This window comes from Cibotium barometz, chromosome 19 (assembly GCF_041138505.1).
Source record: "Cibotium barometz isolate CiBa-2024 chromosome 19, ASM4113850v1, whole genome shotgun sequence".
Classification (NCBI taxonomy): Eukaryota; Viridiplantae; Streptophyta; class Polypodiopsida; order Cyatheales; family Cibotiaceae; genus Cibotium; species Cibotium barometz.
Genome location: NC_141064.1, coordinates 13,791,267 through 13,814,628, shown reverse-complemented (window position 1 = coordinate 13,814,628; position 23,362 = coordinate 13,791,267). Strand labels below are relative to the sequence as shown.

The 23,362-nt window shown below is 43.3% G+C and overlaps 2 protein-coding genes across 4 annotated transcripts; one reads left to right on the top strand and one right to left on the bottom strand.

Annotated features, from left to right (window-relative positions):
• Window positions 1-3,443: 3,443 nt before the first annotated feature.
• On the bottom strand, window positions 3,444-21,092 carry LOC147628247 (uncharacterized). Of its 3 annotated transcripts, XM_086813308.1 has the most exons (14): window positions 19,998-20,787; window positions 19,574-19,826; window positions 13,904-14,040; window positions 11,321-11,418; window positions 10,964-11,199; window positions 10,764-10,856; window positions 9,515-10,576; window positions 8,376-8,536; window positions 8,129-8,205; window positions 7,760-7,907; window positions 7,505-7,651; window positions 4,533-4,702; window positions 4,109-4,364; window positions 3,444-3,925 (listed from the first exon to the last, which is right to left on the bottom strand). In XM_086813308.1, exons 1-12 carry the CDS (start codon window positions 19,998-20,000, stop codon window positions 4,640-4,642), a joined length of 2,478 nt encoding a protein of 825 aa, XP_086669434.1. In that variant the 5' UTR covers window positions 20,001-20,787; the 3' UTR covers window positions 3,444-3,925; window positions 4,109-4,364; window positions 4,533-4,639. The 3 variants fall into 3 exon arrangements, with proteins under 3 accessions (XP_086669434.1, XP_086669435.1, XP_086669433.1); XM_086813309.1 differs by lacking the exon at window positions 3,444-3,925 and having other exon boundaries at window positions 3,932-4,361; window positions 19,998-21,092; XM_086813307.1 differs by lacking the exon at window positions 3,444-3,925 and having other exon boundaries at window positions 3,932-4,364.
• Window positions 20,721-21,701, top strand: LOC147628246 (cytochrome P450 CYP736A12-like). The gene is made up of 2 exons (XM_086814089.1): window positions 20,721-20,724; window positions 21,112-21,701. Exons 1-2 carry the CDS (start codon window positions 20,721-20,723, stop codon window positions 21,699-21,701), a joined length of 594 nt encoding a protein of 197 aa, XP_086670215.1.
• Window positions 21,702-23,362: the final 1,661 nt, after the last annotated feature.

Sequence of the window (23,362 nt, the reverse complement as noted above, 5' to 3'; positions counted from 1 at the left end):
TGAAGCAATGAAGAGCTTGCCATAGCAATATGCAACCTGTCTCACAGTCAATGCCTGACTCCCTACAAGATGTGCAAACACTGCAGCAAAGCACACTAAGTGCTCACAGTTGTTCTCCCAAAGTTTATCTCCCACTGCGGAAGCACAAATGCAACTCTACTCCCACTGTATGTGATAAAATCACCAAAATCTGGTTGCTGCAAATTTAGGACAGCACCTTAGATGTGCTCTGTTCCCCTTCCAAAGTACTATACAACAGTACCAAGTGCTCACCAATGATGTACCAAATCTGTACCGACAAGTACAGCAACTGAAAATGAGCCTTTTTCTCACTCAAATCAATGTACAGCCATGTCAAAACTTGTACAAAGTTGTACCAAATTTGTACCAACAAGTACAGCAGCAATAAATGCATACAAATGAGTGAAAATCAGACTTTTACAGTCCCCACCACTGCATACAACAGTCCCGAACAGAAATTGGGCAAAAGCCCCTTGACTGCAAGTGGATTTCTGAGGACTCAAGGCATAAAAGTCTTGCCTGCTGCTTTGCCAAGCTCAACAAGCATAAAATCTTGAAAAGCCCCTTGATTCAAGATCAATTTTTGATCATACATGGTACATTAACGCACATGAAGGCATCCAGAGTCTTGACAATGCTTCCCCCTGGCCACATATACATTCAATACATAAAAGCCCCTTGATTTACAGGCACATTGAATGCTTGACAGGCATCAACACATTGCCCAAAGTATCAAATGCGAGTGCCTGCATGCAAATCAACCCAATTGGCACAAAAGCCCTTTGATCTGCACTGCAATTTCTTGCAATTTAGGCCCGAATGTGAGATTGCTCACATCATACAGCATGTATGAATGCCCAATTGCACAATTACATCAAAAGCCCCAAATTTTGACATCCAATTTCCTGCAAATTGATCCTGAATGTGACCAATGTCACCCAATTTTGCCAATTTTGCTCAAAATTTGAGCAATTCGGCACCTGTACCTGCTCAATTGATGATTGTACCTGCTCAATTGCAAATCCCAAAAAAAAATTGAAGCAAATACCTCGTAATTTCTGATTTTTTTTTGGTTGCAGGAAAAGGGGTTGATGATGCTGCTGCTGTTCTGTGTAGGTCTTGAGAGGGCGGCTGTATTGCTGAAGGCGACCAAGATGCTGCTCATGCGAGGTAGGCGCACGAAAAGCAACGGGCTGAAGAAGCGAGGCAACCAGGGCTTCTAGGCATACTCGACAACAAGGCGTGGAGTGTGGCGAGACGGCCACGATAGCGACGACGGCGATCTTGTTGAAGGTTTGCCCCCTTCCTGGTGCGCCACCAGGCCGTGTTTGTTGCCGCCTCCTCCTAGTGGCCAGCGCTACACGCTTCCCCACGATGTCCACCTAAAGGCCTCCGCTTTTCACCAGCAGTTCGAGCGAAGCTCCGCCAGCCACCCGTTACCCTTCCGTCTGAGGTCCTGTCGCCCACGAGAAGAGCTTCGCACGCATACGAGCCAGGCTGGCGCACTTCTCGCTTTCTCTTCTAGCGGCTGTAGATCTCATCCAACAGCTCCTCGTGCTCATATCCGCCTACCTGCATGCACGTATCCGCCCAAGTGGCTGATGGGCACTGCGTAGTGTGCTTGCTGACGTAGGGACTGCAGGAGGCGTTAGATGGCTTGCTGGTCGGGCTTCTACAGTCAATTTCCAGCTTTGCACCCTTGAGAACAAAACCCTAAAACCAGGACTCTGATACCAGTTGATGGGAGAATTAAGAGTTAGGGTTTCATGTGGGAGACATACACAGAGAAGAAGGGAGAGAGAGAGAGAGAGAGAGAGAGAGAGAGAGAGAGAGAGAGAGAGAGAGAGAGAGATATGTGGGGATAAGTCAACTCATTGGAATGAGTGTGTGACTCCTCTATCACACATGTATATTGCACTAGTACACATAGTGCACTTAGTACATTAAAAGTACTAAGTGTACTATGTACTATAACTTATGGGCTTGTACACACTATAAGGGTGGGCATAATGCCTTTACCCCAACAAAAACCACGAATTGCAATTGTTTTTTTTAATTATTATTTGTCAAGTTTTATATTATACTTGTCCATATAACGATGAATAGGACATGAAGTTGTGTTAGTTTTATTGTGTTTATAGTAGAAAAGAAGAGCTCAGGCAGACTAGGGAGTCCTGTGCAGACTCCTGGGCAGTCTGTCCCAGCTTTTTTTTACTATGCAGTACATTCACTGGTCAGCAGCGCAAATAGCAGCGATATTTCGCTACTGCACAGTGCAATATCGCTGCTATTTTCATTACTGAGCAGTGAACCCATTGCAGCGAAAACAACAGCTTTTTTAGCAGCGAAATGGGCCGGACATCTCCGTACCCTTCTAGTTATAAAAACGCTACTATTTTCGCTACTAAACCCTCGTAGCAGGGTTGTCTGGTGAGTTTATCCTATGGACGCTATATGATCTCTATGGTTTTGATTTGTCACTTGATCTAGTGTATGATGTCATGCATATATTCTTTTTAAATATTTTCAAAAAGTATTATTTTTCTTTATTTTCAAAGAATTATAGTAATTCTAGGAAGAAAGAAATCGATGATGCAATGTTAGAAACATCCAAAGTAGTACCACCAACAATTTGGTTAGGTCGATGGCCTGAGTCTCCTAGAGTAAAGTACTTTGAGAGTTCCAAAGCCGAAGAGAATCAAAAGTTTATTCAATGGTGCTTTGCGTATAGTGGAAGGCATTTCACAAAACCATAAAGACTTGGTAGCTTTGAGCACCCAAATCAAGTGTCATTAGCGGGACAATTTCGAACTCTGAGAAGAAGACGTTTAGGTAGCCACCCTTGTGATTTTTGAGCCTAGGGTTACCTTAGGACTTTTTGTTTATAGTGAGGCTCTAGTGATGATTTGTTTATGTGAGATGTTAGATTATAACCTGGCAAGTCAAGAGATTCTTAGAAGCCTTCAGTGGTAGGATGGTCAGGTTATCATTTTTTTCACTCAGAAGGTGCAAACAATGCGTTCCAAGGCAGAATCAAAAGAGTCTCTTCATTAGGCAGATTTATATTGTTGTCTTTCGATAGGACTTCTTTTTAGATTATTATTTTTATATAACCATTATTGTATAGTGATTTTTATATAACCATTATTGTGTAGTGATTTTTTACATATTGATTTGTTATATAGCAATATTTTACTATATAGATTATAGTAATTGTTGATTATTGATTACTTTATAACAATATTTGATTGATGTATAAGAAAGTTTTCCTATATCAATTACTATACAGTGAATGCTTTCAATGTCACACAAAGGAGGTCGGATGATATAATCGTCCATCATTCTCACTATGCCTAAGGATACATCTCAGCTGCCCCTATTTGTCTTTTTGACAAATGTAGGGGTGAGACCTCCAGTAGGGGGCATTTTTTTAACTTGATCTCACCCCTAATCCTACAAAATACTCCGGCCGAAATGTATCCAAAATGGCCTTACTCTAAGGATAAGAACCCAGGCGAAAAAAACCAAAGAATGACGAGCTGCTTTTGAAAAAATCTCTGGAACTTCGCATTGGAATCCGGAAATGTGAATTTAAGAGCACATACACAGGTTGATCTTCAGGGTCACTCTCTTGTTTTAATACCTTGTGTCTCTAAAATAACACCTGAATTTCGCACCACCAAAGAAGTTCTTCCATTAGAAGACAAGACAGTTGTGCTTTCTGATAACCGTCCTTCGCTTTTAGTCATGTTGGCAGGTGGTTTTTCTGAGACCGCGCGTACAAAGCATGTTTTAGAAGCATTTTGTAGCGTCCTTACGTTTCAGAAACGTTTCTTATTACATATTTCAAGTACTGAACAGAGTAGTAAATGCCTCTTTCGGCAACTGCATGAAAAAAGTTGTGCTGGAAACATCAACGAAGGTTAAAATAAAAAAAAATTGAAGCAAATACACACAAACATTTCGGAAATGTTTAATAAAGTTTCAAAACATATGAGCCGGGATTCTATGCAACTTCTTGTTTACACATCTAGCTAGGGAAGGCTATATATGTAGGAGTCAAAAGGGGTGTTCAGTGAATACACACCAGCTTGAAGGTGAGGTGTACCGACTGATCAAAAGCCCTGCATGATTCACCTAAGAGCTAACTACTTCCAAGAATGCAGGAGAGATCTGGTATCATACTGCAGCAAGTGAGCATAATTTTTCCCAGTGGTTGTGAACCATGGCTGTAGCCATGTTTCTCTGCCACTCAGTCCACCAATATCAAATGCAAGGTGCTTTGAGGCGGGACAAGTATCTAGTGTCTCTGACCCGATTACGGCGTAAACACCACGGGACTACTGGAAACACACACATGCACAAGATATCAAAAGTAAGTGTGATCTCAGAGCATTAGGCAAAGAAATAAATAAATCAGAATGCAACTCAAAGCCCTACTTATACATGAATAGCCTACAATTAGTGGTTTTGGTAGGAAGATTATCGTCATATAGATAAGGATATAGCACCTGTTGTAACTCTTTTGCTCATGCTGTGAAGCATTTGCAGTCTGTCCACAGGCTGATGGAACTCCTCGTTTTCTTGGCCGTGACTCTTGTAAGTAGGTTTGATAGAGCTAATTTTCTTGCAGAGTCTCAAATGACAGAACATTAAAATCACCCTCCAAAATTCGAAGAACCTAATAATAATCTCACAGCCAGAAAGGAAATTTGTTAAATGCGTCTACATTTTTTCATATTAGTTAATGCTGGTCAAAAGATGAAGACACAAGACAGCTCAAAATTCTTCAGGCATTGCTCTGTATCTTCTAAGCAACCCTTGCCCTGTGAAGTGCTGTTATTAGTAGATGAGGACAAGGTTTTGTTAATTAAGAGGAGGTAGACGTGTTTAATTTGCAAGTAAATAACAGAATAGATAAAACAACGAATATAGAGAGACACATGCACAACACACAACTAACTGAACTATTGTATATTTATGTACAAGAAAATGTGATACATCAGTGATCACCTTTGATCAGCCCCTCAGACCACTAGGTAGGAATCAGATAGGATGACTCAATATCCAATGCATGTATATACAAGGGTCCTCACGCCCGGTCGGCCAGTCCTGCTGCTGTTGGCCTCCAGAGGCATAAATGCAGACGGTTCACACCTGTGGCAGCCTCAACCACTTGGTAGGAATCAGATAGGATGATTCAATATCTAATGCATGTATATATAAGGGTCCTCATGCCTTGGACGCTTTTCGTATGTGTTCTGTAGGTGGTAAGTGTATCTCCTTGGACCCTTTTGTTTTATAAGCCGGTTTTTATGTGCTGATGCGTACAACAGAATCACAGATTCCCATCTCATTAAATGAAGGTCTGACCACATGCTAAAACCAAGGTCCAAATGGTGACCAGCCACCCAATCTGATCAAGAAAGTGCCCACCATTTATGCATGGGTTTAGGGAGGTGCTAAGTAGGCACATTTCCTTATTGTTAAGGTTGTATAACCACTGTGCAAGGGGCCAGTTGCAGGACACTTAAATGAGGGTGTAGACAAATGAGACCCTGTTTGGGTACTCCAATTAAATACTAGTGTGAACAGTTGTTATTCACTTTTGAAACACAAGGGCAGCCGCCTACTAGCCATGAGGTCCATGTTTTTTTTTTTTTTTTTGGGCTTAGGCAAGCTTGGGACTTCATAGTTTTGGCATTTCCAGCCCTCTTTCAAGCTGCTCCACTGATGTTCATAAACCCATCTGAGGTGCTACTATACAAAAGCCCTAATTTACAACTACAATTCTAAAACCCTAATTTGCAGCTGATGTATAGAAACCCTAATCTCATCTGCTCCTACACAAAATTTCCAATATGAGCCCGAATTTGTTGTTGTACGGAAATCCTAGTCTGTGCGCCTCATTTCCAGGTTCTGTTTGAAACTCTTATATATGAAGCTTTTGTGCGAGCTTGTTTGGGGACATTTAAAGATGCCCACTAGCTGTCCAAGACCTATGAATGAATTTGGGAAATATGAAGGCTGATGGCTATTCATGAACTGTGTAAGTAGAATTGGCATTGTTTTTAGAGAAGGACAAAGTTGCCTGAGAACCTATGGTAGCTCTCTGGCCTATTCGTGTCACGTGCATCCCGCAGTTGGGATGTCGTGGACATAATTGTATAGAAAAGTGCAAGCCGTTATGGCCCTTTGTGAGCCCTTGCCTGTGTCAGCTAGTGTGCCACCACAAGAATGTGAGGGTCATGTGAGCCGCTACCTACACTTGTCCATCGTGCTTGTCTCACACACCGATGTTGCCCTCCTGAATGATGTATGGATATTTTGGGCACTTATTAGGCTAGTAGTAGCTGGATGAACATGCATCTACCATAGGGCACACGGGGCCATGGGCTGTGGTCACGCCGTGCTAGTAGGCACACGTGTGGGAAATGCATCGTGTATGCGCAAGTCGGCCAGTATATTCAGCCCCATATCTCCTGTATAAGAGTGTTGTGTGCAATATCTCAGACCTTTGCAAGAATCCCTTGCTTATGCACATACCCTAAGCAGCCCACAAGGCAAGAAACGCAAGGAGAAGCGCTGTTGAAGGAAGGTAACCTACCGTGGAGTGAAACGCAGCTTGTAGAAGGCCTCCAGGAGGATTAACGCAAGCACATGTGCTGCCCAGCAAGTACCATAGGAAGGCGGCCAGGACAGCCATATTTTTCTTGGGTGCACGAGTCCTACGTCAGGGGTTTGGTGCTGAATTAAAGCCAACAGACAGACAGCCCCATACACATTCAGCAACACAAGCAAATACACCTTCATGGTTGGGGATCATCCAAAGGTTTTTTTAAAACCCAAATCTCGCCCGTCTCTCTCTCTCTCTCTGTCTCTCTCCTTCATTCGTACATGTCAAGTTTAAGTGATGAATTTGTGCTCTAATAACGTTAACGATTCTAGTCCAAGTCTTCCGAAAGCTATACTTCTTAAAGTCATTTGGAGGACTTGTGCACAGGGTTGTTCACACTAATATAGAAGACTCTTGAAGCACTATCCAAGACTCTTGGAACATTTTTGCAAAGTTTGGATCATTCACCAGTTGGCTGGCTTTTGATCCTATTGGAGTTTGATTTCACTATCAAGTGAAGAGATAGTAAGAACTTACGGATCTTCAACAGCAACAACAAAGTATTGTTTGATTTCACTATCAAGTGAAGAGATAGTAAGAACTTACGGATCTTCAACTAACAAGCTTGTACTACAAATACTCCCTTTGACAATCAAATACCCCCTGATTGTGTTTAATGACGTTAATAGTTAAGTGTTCTGAAACCGGTTGCACTTGACAAGCTTTTCCTATAATTGAGCTCTGATAACGGCGGCTTAGTCATTTGTGCCTTTGCCTCTCATGTCAAGGGCCGAATGAAAAACAGAAACAAAACAAAAGTAAATGGAGAAAACTTTCAAGGTGTGGCCATGGCCATAACAAACTCACCTCACTCATGCCAGGTCGATTCAATGGGTCCTGTATGCAAAGCGAAGCTGCTTTGACCATTCTGCTTAGCTCACACATATCCAAGGAGTCTACAAGCTTCTGATCTACAAGCTCATGAACCCGATGATGATGTAGTTTTGATCTGGCCTGTCATCCCAACAGAACACTTCAGCACCTAGAATGTCAGTATATGATGGTTATAAGCATGTCGATGTGGTGACATACAACAAAAACAAACAGATGAGATTCACTTGCCCATTCTATCAAAGAAAACTCTCCTTGTGGTCGTTGCAAGTCGATGGCTTTACGCCCACTGATTAGCTCCAGCAGTATAACACCGAATAGGTACACATCTGTTTTGGATGTCACCTGGCCACACTCGGCATATTCTGGTGCCACGAATCTACAACCACCATCATGAAACAGTCTAAGTGGAAGCTAATTATAACCACATGGATTTTTGGCCCCTTTGCAATACCTGGGGGAAAAATTTATATCCACTTTTCTCTCTTTCTTTAACCTCCTCAAATCCCATTGTGACACAGCTCTGCGAAAGTTCTGTTAGTGGGCCCTTGCCCGGAACCCCAATACCTACACAATATAATAAATGATTCATCCTCTCACCCTAGCGAGCCGATTGCTTGGGTCTCAATCACCGAGTCCACATTCGATACCAGTTTTGCAAGACCAAAATCTCCAACCTTTAATGACCATTAAACAGAATATGACATATTTCGTCAGTTAACGTTAGAACGTCTTCTATAATTGTGTCAGTATTAACCCATACGATCATGTTCTTGTAGATGTACTCAGAATATGGCAGTCAACAACAGAAGCATATTCATGATGAGGAACAAGTAATGAGTTATACCATTGCTCTGAAATCATGTGTCAACAGTATATTGTTAGGCCTCACGTCATGGTGCACAATGCAGCCAACACGACATTCTTCGTGAAGATATCGCAGACCTCTTGCAGCTCCTATGGCAATCTTGTATCGTGATGGCCACTCCAGCACAACACCATTATGGCCTGCATGTTGCGAAAAATGGCACCATTATTCATGCAACTATGTCATCTCTATATTATTATTCTCACTATGCTTGCCCAACATTCACTCACGTGTCACTTTCAATGGCCATCTCATTTTGCTACCTGGGAGCAGTGCACAAGGGGGGACAGATGTTTGTAGAGTTACAAAAAAGGTTCTGTACATACAAACCGCTACCCACGTCGAACGGACTGTGGGGGATCCGGGCAGTCAAGATGGAACGGCCAGCATGCCCCCTGGACGGTGACCTTAAGTCTCCAAGGGGCCTTCGAATTCAAAATCATTATTGCACGTCTCAAGGTGGTAGCCTGGTGGATAAGACTTTGGACTTTTTATGGGAGGTCCTGGGTTCAAATCCTCTTGGGGATATCTTATACTAACTGGGTGTATTCATGTGCAAGTGGGTACATAGGCTTTTAGGCCATCATTGTTCAATCATCATGGCGCTTTCTTCCACCTTCTTCTTCGGCGATCTCGGGTGACAGTTGTGTGCAATCCTTGCCCTTCAAGTTCATGCTCTAAATCAGTTTCCCCTTTCCATGATTTGGAAAGAGAAGGGTCCTTGTTAGTTAGAGAAATCTTTTCTCATGTGGCCATGTTATCTGCTCTCTACCATAGTTGCTATGGACATCAAAAATCACGATTCAAGTTGCGGCGTCTAGTTCTACCAAAGCTATGCAAGGTGCTCACTCCAATCGATCGAGCGATTCAATTTGTGGGGTTCATCCCGTGGCTTGTCTACTACCTACAAAGTGGCCAATATTTGAAAGAGTGATACTCCCTTGTGTTACTTGAGTAAGTATATGGTTAGTATAGTGTTTGAGTAAGTATATGGTTAGTATGGTGTTTGGGTAGTTGGGTGTGCCATGTGCTACTAGGAAAAGAATAAGACCTCATTGGAAAAAAAAAAATCATTATTGTGCTGCTGATGAATATAAATAAATTGAATATGAGGCTACCTGAGAGGTGCCGATCCAGGGATCCATTGCACACATACTCGTATACAAGAACGCGCTCATTGTTTTCGACACAGTAACCTAGCAGCCTGACAAGATTCCTATGTTGCGCACTGCTCCAAGCCTCAACTTCTGCAGTAAATTGGACATCATCATCTCGAAGATTCGAAGATTTCAGCATCTTTATGGTGACAAACTGTCCTTCCTGTAGAGTACCTTTGTACACAAAACTCAATCCACTTTCAACTATTAGATTCTCAGCTGAGAAGTCATTAGTCGCAGCTTTAAGCTCCTCCCAATTGTATATTTTTGGAGACTTTCCAAGTTCCGGTGTTTTAAGCTTGCAGACTGAACATAGGGGTGGACGCTGCACCAAGTTTTTTCCCAGAAAGCTAACTATTCCCTCTACTGGGTTGTTCGACTTATGAGATACGAGAATCAAAGTATGACTCTCAGGTTGGTCGTCAGCACTCTCAATCACAGAACCAACGGCAATTTTCTGTGATGCAAACGTTCCCACATTTACAGATAACTCAGCTTCCTCACCTTCCAGAGGTGCTGATTGATACGAGTCTGTAGACCTGCTCTCCGCCCACTCCTCATTAGAATCGAAATTAATCCGATACTGATGACACTTAATCCATTCATTAAGCATACACAATTGTCTTCTCGGATGCACGGTGATAGCACCTTCTTTCTGCGAAGAGTACTCTGAAGGTATTTGATCAGAAAAACAAGAAACTGGAAGGGCGGAATACGAAGAAACATTCGTATTCAGGAAATTTTCATGACCTGCATCTCCCGTGGGAGATGATAATAATGTAGTTGATGAATATATAGTTTCTAATTCTGATTCACCTTGATCCAATAAGGAGCCAGCACGTGCAGGTGAACTTCCATTTCCACTGACATGAACATATACCGGCAAAATACCATCGGGCGAGTTGAGCACGAGCAGGTCAATATGCGAGTTCTCTCTTGAAAGCGAGGTTGGAGAAGAAGATAGGGATTGAATTGATTCAGTCTCTGGTAAAGAGTCAGGCACCGCCCCTTCAATCCTTCTATCTGCACAGAAGTTCAAAAATGGCAGAAAGAGATCAAATGTGCCTGCATATACTTGTACTTAATGAGAACAAAGTAAACCCTCGTCACTAGCATATAATAAGGAATCGCAGGTGCAAAGAGGCAAAAAGTTGAACACAAATGCTTATCAACAAAGCTCATGTTATGGTACGGAGGTTTAAGTGCTTACCATTATTCAGGTGCACGTAGGAGAGAGACTTAAAAGAGGTTACGAAATCTTCCCTCCTCGACATGAGAAATTGAGTTGAAGCCCTGGTTTCTCCTGCAGCAGTAGAGAGCATGTTGTGTTATGAAAAGCTAGCACTTGCATAACCATTAATAAATTGTGCGGGAAGCTTTAGATATGAGCTTGATCCATTGCAATCAAACCTCCAGAACATGGAATACTATCGCTACCACATGTGAAGGAAGCTGCAACTGAGTGGGGGGTGCTTGGCATAGTTATTGATGCAGCTTTGATCAGCCTTTCAGGTGGCCATCTTGGGCTGTCATGAATATACAGGCGACTGCCGCCTCGGACGTGTTCCACCTCATTTTTCTCAGAGAATGCAACGACGCTGCAATCAAGATGCTCTTTGTAATACCTTCTATCTTTTCTCAAATTCCTGGTTCACACAAAGTCCCGGACGTATCCTATTAATCGTGGTAGAGCAACAGCTCATTCCAAAACACTAAGATCTCACACAACCATGTCACAGTAGTAGAGTAACACTTTTGGGGGTTTACCTATCAAGAATAACATGCGTGACTTTTATCTTTGAGGCCTCTTTCACTAGAACTGTTTTCATGGGGCCCCCTGCTGTTATAGTGATGACAAAGTTTACCTGTTGTATTCAGAATAATGACAGTCAATGTTAATTGTGAGCCTGTGGAATGGACCATTTACACACACAGCACTAGCGACCAGCTTCCACTAGGCAAGGCCAAGTGTTAAAAGCTTTCAGCTTCCAAGTTTCACGTACATGTCTATTGTCTATCACCATGCTCTCTATCTTGCTTTTGTATCATTATAATAAAAAAATAAATTTTCCAATAACAATCGCTCAAGACATTATAATTATCTTTAAAACATTTGTATCTTATATATATATATATATATATATATATATATAGGGTGTGACTTATGGTTCAAGAACGACTAAATACCCAAAAGGATAAAAGACAACTATCATTGAACATGGCATTTGGAACATCTAAAAGGGGAAGGAAAATATGATCGAATTTGAGTGTTGACTTGAATATGTAGCTTCTTCTCTTGTAATTGAGGGTGAAGACAATGCAAAGAAAAAGATAGCTATAAACGTTCTTTCCTACCTTCATGAAGAAGAATGTATTCATGGGCATATCCTCACTTTGATACCAATGGAAATACGTGCATTAAATGCACAATTTTTGCGGAAGCAAAGGCAAACAATCCCTTTGCATTGGATGGTAGCACAACCATCTAGAAAAAAGCTTTGGAGGTGCATAGTAACTCAAAGGCTCATAAGAGCGCTATACAAAGAGTAAAATTAAAGGCTAAAATGCCTTCTAAGGTCATAGAGAAACATATAGATTTGATGATTGATGCCGAGAAAAGTCACATTCTTCGTATGCACATCCTATGGCATGTTGTCAATAGAGTTGTATGAAAATGCATGCCGCTTTCACATATATGTAGACACCTCATATGCCTTTTTCAATAGGATACTCAACCTATACTAATCCCACAACTCGTAAGGAATTCCTTGAGGCAATGTATTAGTTTTATTGGAAAATACTGAGACGAGATTTGTGACAGTCTTTTCTTCTCAATCATGGTGGTGGGTGAAAGAACCAACAGGCAATAAGAGAAACATTTGATATTTAACGTCACTTATGTTTGCAATGGGGGTTTTGGTGCATGTTAAACCCGATTGGTGCACTTAGTGTGAATAAGGGATGACAAGGCTAAATCTATGTTTGAAGGAGTAAAGCAACTCTTTCCAGATATGCATCTTGATGAACAAAAACTTGTTGGCTTTGCCTCACAATTCTATAATTGGGTGTATGAAGATTTGGCAATTGCGCCATGTGGTTCCCATCTTGTTGGTGTACATTGCATTGCACATAGACAAAATCTTATAACGAAGGATGCATGTGAAAAGTTTGTTGAGTATGTACACATGTCGACAAATTTGCAATCATGTCAAGGAATGGTTAGGAGTTTCCACTCTTCATTGAGAAGAACTTCTTGACATTTACAATGCCTTACACATAACAACAAATGCATGGAGTGAGATGGTTGTCACACCAGGTTAGGTGATGGTCCGCTTAGTGAAAATTATATTTGCACTCCTCACACTAATTGGAATAGCCAACGGCACATGCTTGTTTGATACGTGGATGTATGCTTGCTTAATGGAGTCTTATACAACCAAGGGCTTGTTTGATACATAGATACAATGTGGCGGTGTGAGATGGAATGGAGGCGAATGTTTCTTGAATTTTTCAAGTTGTTTCAGATTATACTTGTATTGCTAGCAAAATTAGTTGAGGCTTTTTTAAGCAAAATAGGATCAAAAGTGAAGCAAGAGCTTCACTCAATTTAAGCACTAGAAAAGCTTATGTTTATATCTCTTTCGATGGAGAAAAGGCCATAAGATGTGGATTGGATTCATGGAAAAAGCAATGAAGGTGGGAAGGCCCCAAAGAAAGGTTGTGAGAGTTAACATTTTGCTCATTTGTACTTCAAAATCTCTTGGTCATCATGGTGAGAGTTAACATTTTGCTCATTTGTACTTCAAAATCTCTTGGTCATAATGGGAATACATTTTTGTTGAAAGTTATTATAAGTTGACTTACTAAACTTTTTACTTCATCAACTTAAAATAATTGTTGGGTCTCCTATTTTTATATTGAATGTCTACCAAATTTGATAATATGTGAAATGTATGTGTTATGGTAATTCTAAAATGGAATCCAAACAATGTGGAGGAGACGTGAATTATTATTAAACATTATGTTCACGACAGTAAAACGCCAATGTAGTAGAATGCTGAAAGACACTCCAATGTAGTAGAATGTAGAAGGACACTTCCCTTGCAACTTTGCAATAGAAAGGTAAGCAAGATTTTTAGCCTTCTTAACATGGTGGATTTACTATTCATTAAAAAAAATGAAGGGCTACCCTTCAGAAATAAGCCCTGCAATCAAACCGCAGTAGAGCAACAGGAGTGAGACAGAAAGTTGACTTACCCCCTGACTATTCATAAAAAAATGAAGGGTTACCCTTCAGAAATAAGCCCCTGCGCAGTAGAGCAACAGGAGTGAGAGAGAAAATTGACTTACCCCCTGACTATCACAGAACTTCGCTAGTGGTCGAAATTTCTCCTCGAAATCAACCAGCTTCTTATTTATCTCCGCGTCCAGAACTCTTTTATTTGTGCCGACAAAATCTAACAGCTTCGCTGGTGACTTATATCCCACTGCACATAGCAACACTTAAAACTAGATTAGAAAAGAGGGGTCACTTTCCCTTGAGTGCACTGATGGTACCCTAATCGTAGGAATCATGCACATGATGGTACCCTAATCGTAGGAATCATGCACATGATAGGAGAATAGATCAAGATTATGATTCAGAGGAGGAAACATTTACCCATCTGAAAAGGTCCTTTCTATGACTTGGGAAGCACATGATAGAAAACTCTCCCCCTTGCTCCACCCTCCTTGATGAATGTGCAAGGACCGAGAGAAATCAAAGGCTTTGATCGAAGCCCAAAGACCATAAGGATCTAGAAATCACAGGCTTTGATTCAAAAAAGGTTTTAATTAGGCGACTGTGAGACAATGCAAAATTTCTTGTATAGCAACTAGGGTAGGAAGTCCAAATACGAGGAGAGAAAATAGGAGAAGCTCCACCATGCATTTAATAGTTCCTCTAGCCTACATGAGAAGTACATTTTGGACCAAGAAAGAGCTGTTATACTGTGTATTGTTAACTGAACAAGTGCAAATGCATCTTACTATTTTTCTTTAATGCATCTTACTATTTTTCTTTATTCATATTCTCTACTTCAAAATGCTGCAAGTATTATAGGGCTGTGAGGAACATGAGAAAAAACTCCCTTCACAGTGTGCAGAATGATGGTTTATTATTAGTAACAATTTATCTCTACAAGGCGAAACACATTTCCTCTAAAAGGCAAAGGGGGAGGGGAATACTGCTACCATGACTCCACCGCTGCTTCTGCGCACCCTTCAGCTACACGTAAAGCTGGGCAAGCCACCAGAAGGGGGGGCGCACGACTGCCCCGGCGCACATGTACTGTACGCTATCGCGCACTGTTCGCCCCACCGCCCACCCTTTCGCTGTGCGTATAGCCGGCTTTCCTGCCTGACCCAGCCTCGCAGCTACACACTCTTCGTGCCCCATCAACCCTTCCGCCGCACTATTTGCCCTTGCTCGACCCACTCTTATGATGCACATATCGCAGACGCCCCTGTCCGACCCACCCTTCCACTGCGCGTATAGCTGGCCGCCCTCCGACCCCCACTCGCTTTTGCCACACAATGATCGCCCCTGCACGACCCACCTTTCCTCGGCTCGACCTACCCTTCCATTGCCTAGAGGAAGGGTGTTTGTCTGCACGACAAGCCTTAGCATTGGAAATGAAAGGAGGAAAATGCAAAGTTCCAAGCTGATTTGGAAGTGGCCAAGAAGGTCATCACAATGGGAACCAAAACCTCCGCGTAGAGGTTGAGGCAACAGCATCCATTAGGGTGGAGGTTGCCAAGGACCTGAACGACAAATGGGTCGAGGTAACCAAGAAACAGAAAAAGCTCACGCCTTCTCACGATATAATCATGACAGCTACATTGGAAGAGAAAAAATGCCGAAAGAGCAAAGACTCAATGGGCGGGTGGTTGACCTCACAAAAGGCCCCATGCCTGACAACACTATGCAAGAAAATGGGAGTCACACGTACTCCATTCAAGATGCATGGCATGTGGGGAAAGATATAAGAAAGGAACAACCCTTCCTACTAAAATTCCCAAACCATACATCACAAAGTGAGTTCCTTAAAAACTGAGGCACTAATATCTATCTAGGAAACGATCTCAGACCCTTTAAGGTGCAGCATCAAAAAATGGAGATGGCCCAGGTGATAGAGGCCAGGAAAGCAAGTGGGCAGTCTACTGGGATGGTAGAGTGCCATCATTGCGGATATAAGCATCCCACATGACGGCACAGGATCTACCATAGATACATTGAGGATGGCAATATATGGAATTACACCGGAACTCTATGGTTGGATACAGGAGGATTCACAGAGACATATAGATAGAGACATTATCTTTTACATGGAAACTCATCAAAGCCCTGAGAGAAGGCTACCTAAGGTGGCAGGTTATACATGGAAATCAGCCTTCAGAGGACAGACACACCTCTAAAGGGGTGCATCGTTGCATGCTTTTTTCAGCCTCATATGAGACAAATGCTCAGAGTGGTCAGATGGGATGAGGAGGCCCACTTTATGTGGATTCTCATAGTGGTCAGATGGGATAAGGAGGTCTGGTTTATGTGGATGCAATCAGCCAGGCCATGCTTGTTGCACCATTAGTTGCAAATATTGTAGAGTCCTCCCAACAAGAAGAAGTCCACTTGTTAGGAGACTTTAATGCATGGACAACATGGGAAAAGTTCCAGTGTCATGTGCATGCACATGGACATGCTTAATCCCAGGCTAATCCCTGATTTACGGCAGATAAACATCAAGATATGGGCAATATATTCTGTCATAGGCTTGAGGAGGGCTAAGGGTGGACCAAAACCCTATCAGCCAGTCTAAGGAGGGCTTGTACTTCCAGTCAGTAGAATGAAGATTTATCAGTGTCCATGGAACTGGCTCACAGTAGGTCGGCCAATTGATTATTCTTCCAAAGGCCTATAAAGGCACCTTGTTGCTTATTGTTAGGCATCTCACTCCTCAAGGAGTTAGGTCATAGATTGGGCATTATATTTCCTTTTTGGGAAGGCCAAAGGCCACATAATGATGTACCTTTCTGTACTCTGAATACACTAAGAATACACAGCCATCTCTATCTCGCTCTCTCTCTCTCTCTCTCTCTCTCTCCTGATTATTCTTGCATCAAGAGTTCCTATGCAATGCTTAGGGCTGAAAGAAGACTACTCAGAGCTTCTGTATGTTACATTAGTATTAGAGCATCACGCTTGGTTGTGCCAAGTGTTGTTGGTGTCTTAGACGAAGTGCATAGGTCCAAGGAGAGAAACTCAGTATGTGTCAAGACCCTCAGAAGCTGGTTGATGTCAGGTAAGCCCAAGGGTAGGGTTTCAAGAGAGTTGATAGCTAGTGGGGGCTGCCCCAAAAGCTTTTACGGAGCACTCTGAGGGATAAAGTTCATCCAAGGGATGAAGCCAAGGGTGCCATGATCAATTTCAAGAAGAAGGATTCATGTTTGTGTTTAGGGACAGGGCAAGAAGGCATAACAAGGTATCCAGATGACCACATTCAAACATTATTACATGTACAGTGGATTACCTCATGGAATCTCTTGCTCTCATACCACATTCTAGACTTCACCATCCCTCCTCCCCTCATACTAGCTAACCATGCATTCCTTTCTTTCATGATCTCATGCCCCACCTTACCGCCCACACCCACATCCCTACCACCACCTTCACCCCCATCCACTTCCATCACGATCTTGACCGCATCTATCAGGACCACCTCTCCCATCACAACTCATCCCTCCCTATCTCCACCATTACATCCCAACTCTCCTTCATCATCCATGACTCTGCCCATGCCAACTTCCTCTATACCATATGCTCCTCAACAAGTTTGCCAGTGGGCTCCCAACCCCAAAATGGGTGGTATGATGATAAGTGCAAAACCACCACGCTTTGTCTCCTACATGAGAGGGAATATGAGATGATTTCAGCACATGAGATGCAATGCATTTTTCATAGACTCACTCATCAAGAGCAGCACACATTTCTCACCAAACGAGAATAGGAGTTATATAACACATTTCTCACTAGACCAAAACAAGAATTACACCAGCTCTTTTTGAGCAAGGACAACTCAGAAGCTTGGTGCATTCTTGTACAGAAAAAGGAACCCCTACACCTATCACAGACCTAGGAAGCCTATGCACGTCAGTTGTATGATGTGCCAAACCAGTCTATACCACAAATGTCACGCATCCCTCGGCCTGCAACATCTTACCTCTTTCATTCTCTCAATATCACTAGGGCTCTTCAAAAGCTGCATAATGGGAGAGCAAAAGATCATGAGGATCTACGTGTGGAACAATTTGCCCATGGAACCCATGGACAACACCACGTGTTAGCCTGCATTCTTGTAAATCTTTTTTTTCAGAGCACTGTGTGAAAGCTTCCCCTCTCTTGGACCACCAACACCAATGTGCCCATCCACAAAGTAGGAGACCCCATAGAGCCAGGTAACTACATGACTATCATGATTGGCCATACAATGGCCAAGATCTATGGAGCACTACTGAAGGACATTATGAGCTCTATGGTAGAGAGGATGGGAAGCAAAGCATCGTGGCTTCACGAGAAACTTTTCCATGCTCGACCATAACTTTACTTTACCGGCTATCATATAGGGGGCAAGGTCATGGAAGACGTGTGTATTGCTGCTTTGTGGATTTCTGCAAAGCCTTCGACACCATCTCTCGATCCTGTTTGATAAGATGCTTGCAAGAGCTCCAGTTTTCACATAATGTGATATGGGGTGTGATGGCACAATATGAGGCAGCACTTGGCCAAGCACATGCACCCACCGATGGACTATGAGAAGATATATGTAGCACAATTGGGGCTAAGCCGGGCTGCCCACTCTCACACCTACACTCTTTCGTGCATACATTGATGAGATAGCAATACTTGTGAACAGTTTCGGAGGTAGCAGCTCACCATTGGCCCAGAAAGTAGTGCCCATAATATTGCTATATGGGCTGGCGCATTGTCTTGATCTCAAATTCAGCCAAGGGTTTGCAGAAACTCTTGGAGACGTAGAGGCTCACCATTGGCCCAGACAGTAGTGACCATAATACTGCTATATGGGCTGGCAAATTGTCTTGATCTCAAATTCAGCTCAGGGTTTACAGAAACACTTGGATGCATTGGATATATTTTACAAGGAGAGAAACCTTTCTGACAATTTGGGCAAAACCAAGGTTATGGTCACCTCACGATTATCTTTGTGGTCACCTCATGATTATCTTTCTTATACAGTGGCCCTAGTTGGTGATTGTGCGAAAGTACGTATATCTTGGGTCACTTTTATAGTTTCCCACTTTTGCACAACCACGATTGCCGACCCAACGAGCAAGGGGGCGTGTCTCTCCAGCCCATTTGGAGAGAGTATTTCGGGCACATTCGCACTAAGTGTTAGCTCTTTGACTCTTTAGAATGACCAGCAGCTACTATTGAAGCCTAATGTCTCCTTTTATAGGCTCGAAGTGGGAAAGTCATGTTGAAGGTGGTTTCCCCTTTCAGCCCACAAAACAATGTCCAAAAAGTCGTATTCGGTGTCCAAAGCAAGCCACAAAGGTGCCCAATCCATAGGCACATGTGCGGGGAACTTCTCGACGCCTGTAGGGATGTAAAATCAGGTTCAAATCTGACCCTAAATCTGCCCATATATCTGCTAGCAAGGATAAACATGTCGATGAGCATCAGGATTAACCGATGCACACGACACAATAATTGGGTGGGATGGGCATTTAGTCACATCTATGTTCTCATTTTTAAAGCACGTGATAGTTCATTTATTTGAGTATTTTCTCATGTATTGAGTTCACCTTGCAAAAGTTTGCAAAGATGGTAAAGCCATCATCAAAAGATTTCTCAAAACAGTAGTCTCGGGAAGCTTTATAATGTGGAGATGAGGATGCCCAATGTACTGAGATCAAAAGGGATGGAACTGATGGAGACATAGGATGAAATGTCTAAGAAAAGCTTACTTGGAGTGTTGATGTGGTTAAGGATGCCAAGCACGGTGACAGAATCCCCAGGCCTGACAACATTTTTGAGAGCCCAGACGAGGCAGGTGTGAGAAGGGTCCTTGGTGGCATCCCCTGCGATAAGGACTCGGTAGTGGCCGCTGCCATAGTCCCCCAGGAATGTGCGTCCTTCTTGCAGCACAGAGTTGGTGGGGGAGGCGGGTGTGCTCCTTGTATCTGTATAGAAACAGCATGCAGGACTCAAATCATTGGCCTGCATGTAGACACAGAGATGAAAAACAAGCATCAACAAGAGAGATGTATTCCGAACAAAGTTGCATCTCACAGCAGGGTGCGTTTCCAGCGCAAATAGCAACAGCTACATTGCAAAAGCTTGTGTTGAAGCAAATCCAAAGACTTAAAGGGGGCTAAGCGATACACTTACCATTTTGAGTTACGAATGTCAACTTTCAAAAGGAGGACGATATGGCTATAGCTTGCTGACGGTGAAGCACTCAAGGGGCTTGCAGCATATACACCAACGTCTAGATGGATGCACCTTGCAAACCTGTAGAGACTGTAAGAACAAGAAAAACTCTGCAAACCGTAATTTGAGCATTGATGGAATAATTTGGATCTGCAGCTGAGCAAAAACCCTAATTTGCATGCAGCATGATGGCCACGAGGAGCTTCTTCCAGCAGAGAGAGAGAGAGAGAGAGAGAGAGAGAGAGAGAGAGAAATGGGGCGGAGGGGGAAGGTGAGGGCAGGGAGGGGGAGACTGTGATATAAGAGAGAATGCATAGCCATAACAAAAAGAGAGGAACCGCCATTATTTATTCTTCGGAGTAGTGAATGCAAACAGAAATTTAAATGGGAGTAAAGCGATGGGGGTATCGTCTGATCACATTGCCGGCTTCTAGCTGTGGCATCATGACGAGAGTGCGCACAATTCTCTGTATATTCTGGGTTCCCTCGTTTCTTTTAAGGAGAATCCTTCCCCCTTTATTCGGCATCTCACGCTGATTAGAACCCCACAGCTAACCCGTTAACCTCCCATTTTAACCCCATTCTACGCTATCGCCAGCAAGTTAATCCTCCAGGTTGATCTTCACCGCCAGCCGGTTACCCTCCATCACATCACGAGAGAAATCCCAACCCTTAAAAGCCATGGGTAAGCCTGTCCCTACCGACTGCAGATTCTATACAAAAACGCTAACCCTGATGACTGCAGAGTCTACAAAGAAATCCTAACCCTGAGGAAGGAAAACCTGGTCACGGGCAGGTCGCTGTAAAGGCCACGGGCAGGTCGCTGTAAACTTTAAAGTGATGTGACGAGAGAGAGTTTCGCAACTTGCAAGTTGCACTAGGATTCAGAGTCCAGACAGCTGGAAGATCTGGCCAGGAGTACTTACTACTGGGCCCATTGATAAGACATCCCTGCCCAGTGCCACGACTCTAAAAGCATCCTGCTCGAGGCATCCATTAGGATTTCAATAGGAAGCCGTTCGAGTTGCACTCTGCAGTGTCTGCACTCTTTCCTTGATGTTTCATGTCCCAGGACCGGCAAGGCTTGATGGCTGGTGGGTTATATCGCTGCCACCAGGACCTCGAGGATTGCCCATCATTGGTCACCTGCACTTGTTAGGAAAGCAGCCTCACCTCGCGCTCTTCAATCTCAGCAGGACCCATGGCCCCCTCATGTTCTTGAGGCTGGGCGCCGTCCCTCTCATCGTGGCTTCCACACCAGACATGGCCAAGCAGATCCTGCAGACGCACGACCAAACCTTCTCTTCGCGTCCGCAGCATTTGGCAGTCCCTGCTCACCTCTTCGGCTACTCGGACATCCTCTTTGCTTCACCCGGCCCCTACTGGAAGCTCATGCCGGAGGTGATTCATCTGCTGGGCGTCTTCAACGTGGGCGACTACATCCCTTCCTTGGCGTGGATGGATCTGCAAGGCTATGTGAGACGAAGCAAAGCCGTTGCGCGTAAAGCAAGCACCGTACTTCAAGAGGTGATTGACGGACGGCGTAAAATCAGACTGCAAGGGAGACACGACTTTCTGGACTTGCTATTGACCGCCGCCCTCAAGGCCAAAGATACGGATCTTCACATTACCGACGAAACTATCACGGCAGTTTTGATGTAAAGATTCGAGATGATTAGTTTTTCTTTGATTAGCAAATTCTGAGTTTTGGTTTTGATATATATATATATATATCTTTTATATATATAGAGAGAAAGAGAGAGAGATGATTAGTTTTTCTTTGATTAGCAAATTCTGAGTTTTGGTTTTGATATAAATATATATATATCTTTTATATATATATATAGAGAGAGAGAGAGATCGCCATCCCTAAAGTAAGGCATCTTATATATATATAGAGAGAGAGAGAGCGCGCCATCCCTAAAGTATGGAAGAACCCGAGAGAGAGAGAGAGAGAGAGTGTGAGAGTGTGTCATCCCTAAAGTAAGGAGGAACCCCATCTTGGCCCTACTGGTGGCCATCTACCCTAGGTTCACAAGGGATTTCACCCAAGTACTACACCACACACGCATCTTGTCCTTATTAATGCATGAATCTATTGTGTTTTCTCGATCTAACCAATAGTTCTTTTCGTGAAACTAGGAGATGTTCGCAACAAGGATGGACACATCTTCAATCACAATTGAGTGGTCACTTGCTGAGCTACTTGCGAACATCGAAAAGATGAAGACAGTGCAAGAAGAACTTGATCACATAGTCGGAACATCCCGCCTCGTTCAAGAGGCCGACATTCCTCACTTGCCCTACTTACGAGCAGTGGTAAAGGAGTCTATAAGATTGCATCCACCCGAGCCTCTCCTAATGCCACATATGTCAAGCCAACCATGCCAAATAAGTGGTTATGAGATCCCGAAAAACACAATGGCTTTTGTGAATGTATGGGCAATCCGTAGAGACCCAAACACATGGAAAAATCCTCTAGAGTTTCGACCAGAGAGATTTTGGGACAGCAATGCGGATGTACGTGGCCAACACTTCGAGCTATTACCCTTTGGGTCGGAAAGAAGAGGTTGCCCTGGGTGGAGGTTGGGCCTTCTCAATGTGCATATTATTTTGGCAAGTCTACTTCATGGTTTTGAGTGGACAACTACAAGCAAGCCAGACATGACAGAAGTGTCTAGCATGACTTTAGCACGAGCCAATCCATTAATTGCAATCGCTAGGCCCAAGCTTCCTAAATCTCTCATTGAAGGACATGTTTAATCAATTTCAGGGTCATGTCGTTTGCAAGACACCATGAGCCTTGCTCTAGGGGAAAGGAAGAATCAAAGGATAGATTGAAGGGATTCAAGATGGATTTCCTTTTGCAAGTGTTGTTAGTGAAAATTTGTGATTTGCTTAAAACGTATTTTGATTAGCATTTGTGCACGGGGTTTACTTTTTATACAGTTATGACTATGATAAATGGACCGTCCCGCCCAGACCACAGAAAGTTCCTGATCAGCCTCTGTACCTGGCTGATGCAAGAGCTCGAGAAAATCCAGCAAGACGTAATGTACCACATGGTCGCTAACAGCACCTGGATTTGCCACCACCACCCTCCCAGCCAAGGATAGTCGAGCTGTACTCCAATACAATAGCTTCTTCCGAATGCTCAGAAGAAGCGGGGTAATCTGCTGCTCATGTGACAAATCTAGGCCAATCTGGCATCCCAAATACCGCACTGCTGTGCCTGGAGGAATCCATCTAAAACCGGGGTCCGGGTTCCATGCCGGAGTGGGAGCACTACTGATCCAAAAGGCCACTGTCTTGCGCCAATTGAT

Bases quoted from the DNA above. Each gene is read 5' to 3' on its own strand.
- LOC147628247 (XM_086813309.1), bottom strand. The intron at 11,419-13,903 runs GTAAGTCAATTT...TGAATACAACAG, and splicing joins AGTTCTGTGATAGTCAGGGG to GTAAACTTTGTCATCACTAT. The intron at 7,908-8,128 runs GTGAGAGGATGA...TGGTGGTTGTAG, and splicing joins CAAGCAATCGGCTCGCTAGG to ATTCGTGGCACCAGAATATG.